General features: G+C 44.9%; 2 protein-coding genes across 2 annotated transcripts; one reads left to right on the forward strand and one right to left on the reverse strand.

The window, feature by feature from the left end:
• Window positions 1–1793: 1793 nt before the first annotated feature.
• LOC149348417 (uncharacterized) lies at window positions 1794–8968 on the reverse strand. The gene is made up of 2 exons (XM_089585820.1): window positions 8688–8968; window positions 1794–3194 (listed from the first exon to the last, which is right to left on the reverse strand). Exons 1-2 carry the CDS (start codon window positions 8854–8856, stop codon window positions 2728–2730), a joined length of 636 nt encoding a protein of 211 aa, XP_089441946.1. The 5' UTR covers window positions 8857–8968; the 3' UTR covers window positions 1794–2727.
• A 193-nt stretch (window positions 8969–9161) lies between these two features.
• On the forward strand, window positions 9162–11577 carry LOC149348418 (uncharacterized). The gene is made up of 3 exons (XM_089585821.1): window positions 9162–9230; window positions 10405–10556; window positions 11220–11577. The coding sequence occupies exons 1-3, from the start codon at window positions 9222–9224 to the stop codon at window positions 11395–11397; spliced, it is 339 nt and encodes a 112-aa protein (XP_089441947.1). The 5' UTR covers window positions 9162–9221; the 3' UTR covers window positions 11398–11577.
• The last annotated feature ends 951 nt before the right edge of the window (window positions 11578–12528 follow it).

Consider the following 12528-nt stretch of genomic DNA (forward strand, 5'->3'; position numbering starts at 1 on the left):
ACGGCACCTCTTCCTCTCTTTCGTCTTTCACTCCCACCTTCCTGCCTTCCCTTACGCGGTTCAGGTGTCCGCCGAGATATACGAGACATATACTGCGCCATTTCCTTTCCTTAAAAACCAATTACCGATTAATAACGTGGCCAGACGTGCCGACGACCCAGCAAAGCCAAACAATGAGCCTACCGAGACACCGACAGAGCCGCATTCAAATTTCGCATTAGGGAGAATCATAATTATCCAAAGAATTTGTTTTCTGTGGAGCACGGCGAAAGGCCGCCGACGTGCAAGAATTTTCGCCCCCTGTTCCGGCCATGAGACGACTGCTGCTACGCGCTGTTTAGCAAAATGGCGTCCATGGCGTCAAATGAATACAAGGGTAGGCTCCCTACCTTACCTACGGAAGCCAGAATTGCCCATAGGTCCGCCATATTGCGCTCGCAACAATCGGAGTTAACGAAAGCCGCTATTCTCGCATGCTTCGGGGGAGGGCGTAGCGGCTATGACTGGTTTGAACATCATGATTTCATACTTATAATTGTAACGATCTCTTTTAAAGTTCACAGTTTTGTAACCCTCCTGTTATTTTCATGCAAATTAGATAAAATAGTCATTTTTCTATGATATTGTTGTTCCGTCCCTTTCGCACTGTTTTTTCCACCCAAAATGAATATTGTTGTTCCTGCCGTTATCCGTAACAATAGCATCAAAACAGAGAAAGCAGATTTTTCACGAAATTGCGGGAGACTAGGGGCCTCAGTCATCCATACTGGAAGAGATATCTGCAATACCCATTGCTTTCAGCAATGTGCTTGTCGACAACACCTCCAGGTACTCCAACTCAATAGCCCCACCAAATTCAAATAACCGAAATAGGCATTACAGCTATATACCATGGCATCATGTGACCAAAAAGCAGCCCTGCAGGAAATTCACATGAACACTGTAAATAAAAATTTGATGGGACATTTAAATTCCAACACAAGTGTATGATGCAATAGCTTAATGGGCTAATGCCCATATACGCATAACTTAACATCTTTCCTTAAAAACCAATTTACATTCATAGACTCCCGGGAGTCCTCATACCACTCCTGGTGCAGCAGTTAAGCAGTGCACCACTGCTGTGCGTTGGCAGGTGCTGCCATCTGTGGGGCTTCTGTGACCATGGTTGCTCTTGCCGAGCAACCTCTAGCGACCAGTCATTACCTGCCACCTTCCATGGCGTGCAGCTTGCTCACAATCCAGTGAGAAGGTTGCTTCTGCGGGGATTTGTCGTGGATTTTTTCGCTCACGGCGAACTACGCCAAAGATGCCGACGCTAGTTTTTCTGCAACACTAAAGACGCACTTCAGAAGGAAATAAAGTATGAAGCATAACTAGTAGTCACCACAGCAGTTGAGTGGGAGCCGACGAAAGGGGCGCAATTTCAGATTTCTAGAAATGGCCTTTTTATCTGTAGTAATCTGGCAAATGAGTACAAAGCCATGCCCTGCGTTTATCAAGTATGCTGAAACCTGACCAGCAAGGGGTCTATAATAGCACCTAGATTAATCCTTTCAACCAAGACTGCCAACTGCACTTCGCATCAGAATTATAATTAGGAAATATCCTGTTGACCACTTCTTCCAACTGAAAATTTAGTGGTAAAGCTCAGGAGGCCATAAAAAAATTCTTTTCAAGGCCGCTGAACTCGTCACTGCAAAGAGCAACCATTATTCCTTGCTTTGTTCCATTCGCAATAAACACTTGGAAAATGTTACCAGAAAATTGAAAGGACATCAGGAAAGCATAGCTGAGTATTATACACAGAAGCAAGTTTATTCATTACGTCATAACACAATGTGTACTAAAACAGAAGCACAAATGCAGTGCAACTGAAAAGAATAAAATAAACCTTGTCTCAGTTGTAAAAAAAAGCCTCCACAGTGTAGCACAATACAGGAACTCTTATATACACGTGTTGGATATGATCGATGCAGATTAAGACATGGTGCTGGATCTAAAGAATCACCAAAATATTCCTTCTGGCCACAGCACACGATACAGGAGTACTGTAAAGCTCAGAACATGTGCCTAGAATATGTCAAGTGTTCTAGATTTCTAGTGGTCCACAAGCTTTGGCCTCAGATTCTACCAGCATCACAAAAATTATGACAACATAGTGTTAACGTCTGTACAAAACTTTTGAGGAGTTGTTTCCACTGCAGGGCAAGAAGTAGCAAAGTAAACCTAAAACTCATTAAAGGCCAAAAACATCTAAAAAGTCTATACCTATTGATTGACAAAGCCTACTTTAAAAACGCTACCATTAAAAATCATTAAAAAACAGAACAATGGCAGATGAGGGAAAAAAATAATGACAAGCAATTTACAAGGCCCCCTGCTACACCTGTACCTTAAATAAAAAATTGGGTGAGAGTATGTAACAGCATAAGAACGATTCCTGCAATGCTTTTTAAATTTTGGCCACGCACGAATAAATTATACAAACCACAGAATATGAAAATGCAAGATCTGCCACGTGCAAACAGCAGGATTAAAATGCACAGCACAGGATTGCAATTTACACATGACAAATGAACATGCACACATAAAAAAAAATCAGCAATTTTGATTACTTATAGTGCGTTGTCGAAAATATGCAGGCATGTCATGCACTCATGTACCGCAGCATAAAGACACTACGGAGTCATTAAAATCCCCTTAAATTTTTGAAGAGAAAAGACATCAGTCGCACACCAGGCCCCTTTTCGCCATCAGCAGATCGAATCTCCTGTTTGAGCGAACTTTGCCCAATATTGTGCGCGCTTGGTGTTGCCGAGTAGCCGTACGGCGAGCCGGAGTAATCCGTTCTCGCACGGGCACCTTGAGCGGCTCCGTCTTGGCCTTCTTCAGCATGAGCCGAGGGATGCGGGACGCCGCCGCCTTTGGAGTCTGCGCCGCACCACTGGGTCCGGCCACATTTGCCAGGATGTTGCGACGGGCGGCGCACTCTGGCAAGGACTTCATCTTGGCAAACCCGGCCGCGTGAAGCTTGGCAAAGTTCGGAGTCTTCTTGACCTTTGAAGAAGACTTTACTCCTGGCGTCTTTGGTTGAGCATTCTTTGGAGACACCGAAACTGCTGTTGGCTGTGTCTCCTCGAGGTCTGGGCTGCTGACGTCATCAGCCTCGGGTGCAAATGTCACCTTGTTTTCTGGAAATGGCAGATGAAAATCAGTAAGGATTTCTAATAAGGGAGTAATAACTCATTGGCATCCACCCGAGCGCAGCCATACGGCTACAAAGGAAAGCTATACAGCTTTCTCAGAAACTTCGTAGTTAAAGAAAAATTCGTCCTGGTGCGGGGTTCGAACCCAGGACCACCGCTTCACCGGAGCAGTCACTCTACCAATTGAGCTAACCGGGACGGCAAGCTTATGGTAGGGCGAGAGCGAATTTATCAGTAACTCGAAGTGGGAACAGTGTTAGTCAAATGTTTTAGGGGAATCCCCCAAGGTGGAGTAGATTTCTAATAAGGGAGTAATTACTCATTGACATCCACCCGAGCACAGCCATACGACTACAAAGGAAAGCTATACAGCTCTGAGAAAGCTGTATAGCTTTCCTTTGTAGCCGTGTGACTGCACTCGGGTGGATGCCAATGAGTAATTACTCCCTTATTAGAAATCTACTCCACCTTGGGGGATTCCCCTAAAACATTTGACCAACTAAGGATTTCTGAAACACTGAATGTGATATACCCAAGACCAAGTATGGTACTATGCACAAACCATTAAATGCTCTTACATTTCGTACAGCCTACAGGCAGGTAGAGACAAAAAGGCAGATTGAGGAGACAAAACGCAAGTCAATGATATACCAGGTGAAATTGAGAAAAGGAAATGGACGTGGGCACTAGAAGTGATGAGAAGGAGAAATAATCAATGGGTCCCTTAGGGCAGCATTTGATAGGTTTGAGCTACAAAAAAAACTGAATAATGCACCATTGCCTCTCCACCCTTGGGATCATTAGGAAGAGGCAGAAGAACAGAATATAGATAAGATTAGGAAGTTTGCGGGGGATAGGGTGGCCACAGCAGGCACAGGACAGGGTTAACTGGAGGTAAAAAACAAAGGTTTTTGTCCTGCAGTGGATGTAGCTTGGCTGATGACAACAGGCAACACACTACCAAGCACAATCATCACTTGATCACAGCCACTGAAATAAAGGGACAACACAGTTGCAAATACACGAGCACAGCGCCTGAGAACCTCACTGTTCCCGTGAAAAGTTGCAGAATCGAAAACCAGGCATTCCTTCTAGCAAGCACTGGGAACCAAGAAGCTTTCAAGCACGATTGGTAACTTGACAGCAGCTTGTTTGAGTGACACACGAAAACTTGCAACCTCCTATTTTAAAGGAACACTGCGGAAAGCGTCATGCAAATTCTGGTCAGAATAAAAACTGGTTCCAAGGTTCTTTCTGGGTATGCCTACATTTGTTTGGCAGCAGAACACATTTACTGCCAAGTAAATTATGTTTATAAATTCCCCCTCCACTTGATTCCAACTCGAGGAGTCTAGTACAGAGAAAAGGACTCCGTGATCACCGTTTTGATGGGAATGCCAGCGTAGCCTAGCCTCTGGGACTTGCGGCTAAAATTCTGTGTCGATGCATCAAAGTTTACTTGCGAAGTCGGCCAGAGGTCACTACCTCTGGCCGACTTCGCAAGTAAACTTTCTGTATTTCGGCTGTGTTTTTTTTCTAGCTTACAAAGCTTATTAAAAGCTCCGTTTTCGGAGTGCAGACCCCTTTGCTATGAGAACGCAGTACCCTACTCTTACGGGCCAGCTTCCATTCGTCTTTGGTGCCCCTATAAAACAAACAGCGTCCTATGTTCTTTCAAGGAGGACCTAACTGGAAATATAGCAAAACGTTTCAGCGAAAGGCTCCGGTTTACTAGATCCTGCTGCATCCGCTTTCAATGTCAAAGCATTATAAATCACATCGGCAGCTGCAGCATTGACCAGCAGCCGTTGTCCGAAAACTGCCCAGTGATGTCGCCGTCGTGTCTCTCGTGGCGCGAGTACTAGACCATAAAATAGCAATGTCTACAGCAAAGAAAAAAAAATTTACTCCAAAGGTGTGGGGAATAGGGGATACTCAAAATCCCGCAAGTGCGCTTTCCCGCATGACAATGTTGCCCAAAACAAGATGGCGACTATGCGTTTCCAGCTGAAACAAAGCAAGAAAGACTAGTTTTTTTTGTTTGAGTCTTCCAAAATACGTTTCCTACATTCCATCCACACCTTTAGCGCCATCTTGTTTTCGGCACTTGTGGAATTTTGAATATCCCCTATTGAACCAATGATCTTCAGAGTGAGAGGTGCAACTCATAGGCCCCTAGGCCACAAAAATGTGCTGCTTCTTTGACTATATGTGCTGCGTCTTTTGACTATATGCCAATAAGTAGGTATGTCATTAGAAAGAAAGCAATCCTTAATGAACCTCGCAACAGAAGTCATGATGAAACAGTTTTTCACACTCAAAGAATGCAAGCACTTTCAAGTGCCCTCCTTAATTTTTGAGCACACAACAGAGAAGATAGCGGTAGCCAAAGGGTTCATGGACTTCGAGCCCTTTTTCTTGAGGCCACTCTGATCAGCACGAAGCCGCAAGAGCAGCGACAGCTGCTCTAGCTGGCCTGCAGGATCATGGCGGCACATGGGGCCCTGGACTGAAGGCTCCGCTCAGGAAAACAAGCACGCTATACTTGTATGAAAGTTTTCCTCCTCCTCCTCCATTGAAGTGCTACGAGTCTATGGCAAAAAGCCCGAAGGAGATTCTGCTTGACTCAAGACGCGTACGTGCGTGGCGGCGATTTGGCGGGGCCAAGACCACACGGAGGGGAGCAGCCTGAAGTACTCAATAGGAGCCCCACAACAACTGCCAGTTCTTTTTCGTCGAGCAAATACAAAGATTACACCTACTAACGCTGTCACAAAGCGTATTGGAAGCTAGAAGATAACAGCGGGAGTGGCTGACTGCCCTTGCTGCAACCCAAGGCACTGCCCCCATGACCATTCTGACCGCCTTTGTTATCTGTTTACTCTCCCCACCTCACAACCACTCGCACAACATTTATTGGCAGCTGGCACTAGTTGCCTAGAGATAGAGATAGGCTAATACAATTCAACAACTACTCCATTAGATAGACGTGCAACTTAAATGCGGTGCTGCCTGACAAGTGGCAGTTTGACGTTCAGCAGCTGGCAGCACTTTGCCTCGCATATAGATGTTTAACGGAGCAGGGACTCCAAATTTTGGTCACATGTCTTTGTAACGACGCACAATACATCACTCAACATAGATCATCAGGCGGAGTTTGCTTGTGCCCGATAAATAATGTGCAATTTACCCCCTTTTTTTTCCTCTCGAGTTCTTCCGGTTTGAACAGCCAACCAGTGCCTATGACGTTAAAGATGAGGAAATACTGAGGTCGCGTCAGACATATAAAAGCTGCAATGGAGTCGCCGCTTGTGAATTTGTTGTAGGCTCCTGGGTGTAAGAGCTGGAGCAATAATATCCCAGTTTTTGAGCGCATCATGTGACCTCAGCATTTTTTCAACTCTTATGTGACTTCACTGCCCCCCTATGGCTATTCAAACCAAAACAACACGTGAGCAAAAATGAATTAAATTATTTACCAGGCATAGGTGGAATATACACGCTGATCCACGTATACAAATGCATTTTTCACCATTCCAATGAAGCAAACCCACAACAAAATTTCAGTGTCCCTATTCCTTGAAGTGCAGTCCACGTGCTGCGGGCACCATTTGAATATCGCCTTACGAAGAAAGTGTATGCAGACAGTAAAACATAAGTATGATACCACAAGTGCCGCACAGACTTCTTGTGAACAGTGCACCAGAGGACTCGGCATTTCAAGCGACCAAGGATTTTGAGTGTATACCTTCCGACAAGGACCTAGATATTGCCACGAAGGCTTAGTTACATTATCCCCACCAGCACACGGCCTGATCACTGTTCGCTACAGGAGGCTTGACAAGAGCACCCTGAAAATACTGAACAAACGATCACACACAGTGGTTTCTGCATTCTTCACGATGGCTGTTAATGTATCTGGCTCCTTAACTCAAAAGTTAACTGTACCTTTAAGGTATGAGGCCACTTTTAAAAAGCCACGTTTCTGATAAAATTAAGCTTTTCAGATTTTCTTTCATCGAAATTCCAATTCATCACTGAATGAACTGCAACAAAAATTATGTTTCTAGTTAACACTGGTTAAAAGATACATACAATGTTGTAACCCTCTGAGCATCTCTGGAAACTGAGATTAATAGTTCTGTAGCTGAGCTAATTTTTTTCCTAATTAATCACTGTTCTTATTAATTTTTCAGTTTAGACTTGTAAACTGTTTTACCAGCTGTCTATTCTTGTTGGTATTTAATGACAAAAACACTCGCAAAAGCGGTGCAAGATGGTAGGAACACAGAAGATGGTTACGTCAGAATACCAACGCTGAAGCTTGGTTTGCATCATGGCATATGTCAATTCAACACTGGTCACAGATGTACGCTAGATGTTTTCAAGCACATTGGGATCAAACCTGGTCCGCGCACACAAAAAGCTCTCCTGACAGGTGACCAACAGCATATCTGGCAATCTTCCTTTTTTTTTTCTACTGACGCCACACAAAAAAAAAAAACAAGGAAAAAGTGAGGTGAACTTTCACATGAGCAAAATCAAACAGTGCAAGGATAAGGAGCTGAGCTACAAAAAAAAAAAAAAATGACAGTGATTGACAGCGAGCTATGGAAAGAAAAATGATAGGTGTAACGTTAAGAGATTGGAAGAGGGCGGAGTGGGTGAGGGAACAAACGCGGGTTAATGATATCCTAGTTGAAATCAAGAGGAAGAAATGGGCTTGGGTAAGGCATGTAATGCGAAGGCAACATAACCGCTGGTCCTTAAGGGTAACGGAGTGGATTCCAAGAGAAGGCAAACGTAGCAGGGGACGGCAGAAAGTTAGGTGGGCGGATGAGATAAAGAGGTTTGCGGGGATACAATGGCCGCAGCTGGCAAGGGACAGGGTTAATTGGAGAGACATGGGAGAGGCCTTTGCCCTGCAGTGGGTGTAGTCAGGCTGAAACTCCATGAAAGGCAATGAAATATGAACGGATATCTGTACGACTTAGGCAAAGAATGAGGTCAACGCCCACAGGCCGTCACGCCGTGTTCGTAAAACTGTCTAAAAAAGCTTAATCGTAAGAAACGCTGTGACGCATTACCGGACCGCTGAATCGCTACAATATAATAATGCTGGTCACCTCACAGCGACACGTTCGAATGAAGTGGCCAGCAAGTTTGCGATTGGTCAACACGAAAGCCCCGAATACCAGCAAACCTGCTTTGACGCCCCCCACAACGCACAGCTGATTGTAAACCGCCTGTTTACACAGACAAGAACCAAGAAACGCTTCTACTTTTTAACCGCGTGGCTCACTTGTTCAACGCCTACAAGCATACCGTAGAAAAGCCCTCAACGTGGGAGACATTGACTACATTGGGCATGTGAACAAAAATGGCATGCACACCCGACCATGCTAATAAAATCAGCTAACAGAAACCAACCAATTCACTGTCACGCTCAAGGGGTCAGAAAAGAGAAGAAAAACGAACCTTTGCCCTGGGCGGAGCCGACCGCAACGGACTGCCGGATGAACTTCACTACCTTGGCCTTCTTCGGATTGCCCTTGCACGTGTAGCCGAGCTCGCGAGCCAGGGCCAACAGCTCGGCATATTTCTGAGACTCCAGGTCGTCTATATTGGAAGCAATATTAATATCCATTGCTTCGAGCTGCGCGTTCGGACCTAGGCTGAAAGTTAACGCGACAACACTCGACTCCCCAAATTTAAATCACCCACAAGGCGATCGCGTCGTCACGTGATGGTGCTAAAAAGCAGCCCTGCAGCAAATTTAGCTACATCAAAAACATCAAAAATATCTCATAAAAACACTTCAACCAAATTTTATTAAAGTGTGTGCATTAAAACTGCATTGTGTGTTTTGCTCTGTTTATAACTTTATATTTTATAATAGCGCAAACCGTGACGTCACTACAAAGTTGTCACTTCACTTGGCGCCAAACTCTATGGCGCCAAAGCGCTTTTCTCGTCGTGTTGCTGGTGGTGCCGATCATCAAGTGTGTTGTGATGCCGGAGGTGAGTTCGTGACTGCGATTCGTGTTTTATTGCATCCTAACGAAACTCCCTTGCTTCTGAGGCGCAGTTAGACTCCATGTGAAGCGTGTTCGGCTTACGTGTTTCGAAATGCGAGTGCCGGCAGCTGATTGTGCTCGACCACTCCTTGCATCTCGACGTCCGCTGAGGCAAAAACTGTAAAAATGTTTTATGTTTCACAACCAGCAGAACTTGAAGCATTGATCCTGACTGAACTCGTCTGTTCCACACTCATAAAGCGCAAGACTCAATATCTGAGATCGTTGGTATACATGTTTGACGAAGAAACCAGTCGATGAAAAGGACGGACTGGAAGGAAGGTTGCACGACTACATTGGACTAAGCTGTGCATTATTAAAGTGCTGCGTTCCCCAGCAAGGCTCACAGATTCTGAGCAGGACAGTCAGTAAATATAAAGACATCAATCATATTGGGACCGCAGCGGTGATCTAGTGGTTTGGGCTTCCGCCTCGCATGCAGGAGGTTCGATCGCCGGTGTCGCCGGGTGCCCATCGGTGATACAATGCGTACGGGATTTCCCCTGGCCTGGTGCTCGGCTTATATGGGGTAAAATGCTTGGTAAACGGATCTTTGAGCCCACCTCAATTGAGAAGACGAAAGCACCTTGTGCCGTGGCGCTCTTAATTCTTCCCTGTTTTTGTAAAGCACTTGATATTTTTGGTCCGAGCGCCATGGAATGGCATCCATGGTGCAAAATGTTCCACTCACGCCAGTGAGAACGTAGGATGAAACTGCGACTAAAAGCGTACTGAAAAGCAGTGACTATAATTTGTGCAACATGATATAAAGAGTAAAAATATGAAAGTTTGCTGAGCCCAGCATATGTCCAGAATTGTAAAAGTGTCAGAAGGGAATGTGGCTTGCCGCATGTTGGAATGTGCAGTAAGTTGCAGTCAGCTGAATATTGTGGCATTATTGGTGTCACCTTCGCCTAGCAGCCTCATGGAGAATCCTTATTTTCACTGGGAGACAGGAGGTCTGGGAATGTGCTGGGTTCATTCATGCTCTCTGCCTGAGGGCAGACTGATACTAGCGATAGCATGTTACATGCAGATGGAAAAATTATTAAAGTAGTTGCAATTGCGATGTTATCACTTGAACAGGGTTTATTTTCTTGGCCTGTGACGTTATGCAGGACTCTAGTGACATCACTTCTGGCACCAGTGGGCCCATGACCGTGCCGACTGGGAGTCAAGGGGTAGCAGCTAGCACACGTGAAACGTGTGCAGCGACTGCACCTGACCAGCAAGAACAACTAATGCCACCTGATGTAACCTGCAAGTTCAGGTAAGCCTTGCATATGCATGATGTCTCGCAAACATGCTCCTTCACTGGCCTACCTAATTTGTTGTATGCTCTGTGCACTTGCTCTGGGGTATATATCCCAATCCTGAATGGCAAGTTAAAATGTTGGTCACCATGATGTGATATGGGGGTTTCCTTATCAAATAGGCAACAGGCTTGGTAGTGGGTGCCCTGGGCAATGTGCTATCTGCGCTGATGCTGCTTATGTGGACTTACTGAAAGTGGACGTAGCTATTGTTGGATGTAGCTATTGCTGGAGTTCTGCTCCGTCGAGTTTACATCTGTGCTTTGTAACATTTTATCTAGATGAGAGAAACTGTAGCAAAAGGAAGTTATTTCGCTAGTCCTGACAGATTGCCTCCAATTGCATTCACGTCTAACTGGTGTCATTTTCATGACAAGAGCCTTTATCGGAAGCCGACCCTGAGATATCATGTGGCTGAAGCCCGTTGTAGTTTTCGGAACTGCTCCAAGCTGATCCAAGCCAATCCAAACGGTCATGAGAGAAGAACCAGAAGAGGGGAGAAAATGGAGGGACGCCGTGGTGTAGAAAGAAATGAACATGGAAGCTGTCACGAAATGTTTTAATGAAGCTGTAGCCTAGTTTAGCTGGTTATTTTTTTTCTCGTTGTTGGTATTACGCAGGTCCTGCAGCTGCCCCTTCACGATGCTGCGGTGCTCATTCAGCTGTCCAGTGAACGAGATGGAAGAACACATTAGACATGGGCACCGAGGCGCCCTGGGGTTCAGTGAGTTGTGGACTCCATTCTTCATCATTGCTCTCTGGGGGCAAGCCTTTTTTGCCCAGACTCACGGCACCTGACAGGAGCCGATAGTGTGGCTGTGTTGGAGTGCTTGAATATGTCCGGAATGTTAGAAAACGAGCAGAAATAGCAATAGGTTCTGCTGTTTATCTTACATATGAAGCCGTTGCTATGCTCAACGGGTGGTGGTTATTAACAACTCTAGATAGAATAGAAATAAATGCAGGTAAATGCGTGTATTGTGGCCGTTTCAGCCCCACAAACAAGGTTATTGAGTTGTGCAATGTGGCTGGTGGTAACATCTTATATGTAGGGGTTGGACTTTCTATTTTTTTTTTTTAAATTCGGCGGACTTTTTTAGGTTTTTTATTTCAGGACGCTACTTTCATTTTATTTTCTACGAATAAAATACTGACTCTTTGTGCTGGCTTAATGAAGCGATTTAGTGTGGTCAAAAGTAATTTAAAGTCTGTCTCGGTATTCATATCATTGTGAACAATTTATTTACCAGTAGTTAACGTACAAATGATAGTATTTGGAGCTATATAAAAAATTGCTACCCTTATTAAATGAGTAACTCAAGCTAATTGAACAGAAAATTGAAGTTGAAGTTTAATTCTAAGAACTAGGCTGACATGTTATCGTTGGGTTGTCACGCTGTGTTGAGAGCGAGTGTGGGGCGTCGCATTGTTTGCGTGTTGATTTCAGCGATGGAACTGCAGCTCAGTCGTCGTAGTGGCCGAAACATACTTTTGTGACGCCCACTCATGGTTTTGTGCCAGTGTCCTACATCCATTTGGTTAACCTAATTAACTAACTGCTCTGAGCGGGTGTTGATAGCGAAGAAACAGTGCTTAGCTAGAAGACAGTTAGGGGATGGTGCTTCCCAGTCTGTGGAGGCATGTAAGCTAGCGGAGCAACACCTCAAATCATGCAACTGCACTGCTTATCCTAAAGTACCAGCATCGCATCATGCCCCTGGTTTGCCTACTTAGTTAAATTTCAACTTCCAGCTAGTTATGCCTTTTGGTTAAAACCTCGGATGAAATTCAGTTGAACCGAATTTCGAGAAGTGGATTCGGCGTACTCCTACTGGCTTTTTCGGTTTAAACCGAAAAGTCCAACCCCTACTTATACAGTAATGTTAAATTGGCGAATAGATTTAATGTCCAGCAATTCTTTTCCGTGAA

This window comes from Amblyomma mixtum, chromosome 4 (genome assembly GCF_055824585.1).
Source record: "Amblyomma mixtum isolate Tamu chromosome 4, ASM5582458v1, whole genome shotgun sequence".
In the NCBI taxonomy this organism is placed as follows: domain Eukaryota; kingdom Metazoa; phylum Arthropoda; class Arachnida; order Ixodida; family Ixodidae; genus Amblyomma; species Amblyomma mixtum.

What these genes read in the sequence shown, in the direction of transcription:
- LOC149348418 (XM_089585821.1), top strand. An exon ending in GATGTAACCTGCAAGTTCAG is followed by an intron (nt 10,557 to 11,219) that starts GTAAGCCTTGCA and finishes GGTATTACGCAG; the next exon opens with GTCCTGCAGCTGCCCCTTCA.
- LOC149348417 (XM_089585820.1), bottom strand. Translation starts at nt 8,856, where the DNA reads ATGGATATTAATATTGCTTCCAATATAGACGACCTGGAGTCTCAGAAA. An exon ending in CGGCTCCGCCCAGGGCAAAG is followed by an intron (nt 3,195 to 8,687) that starts GTTCGTTTTTCT and finishes TGCCATTTCCAG; the next exon opens with AAAACAAGGTGACATTTGCA.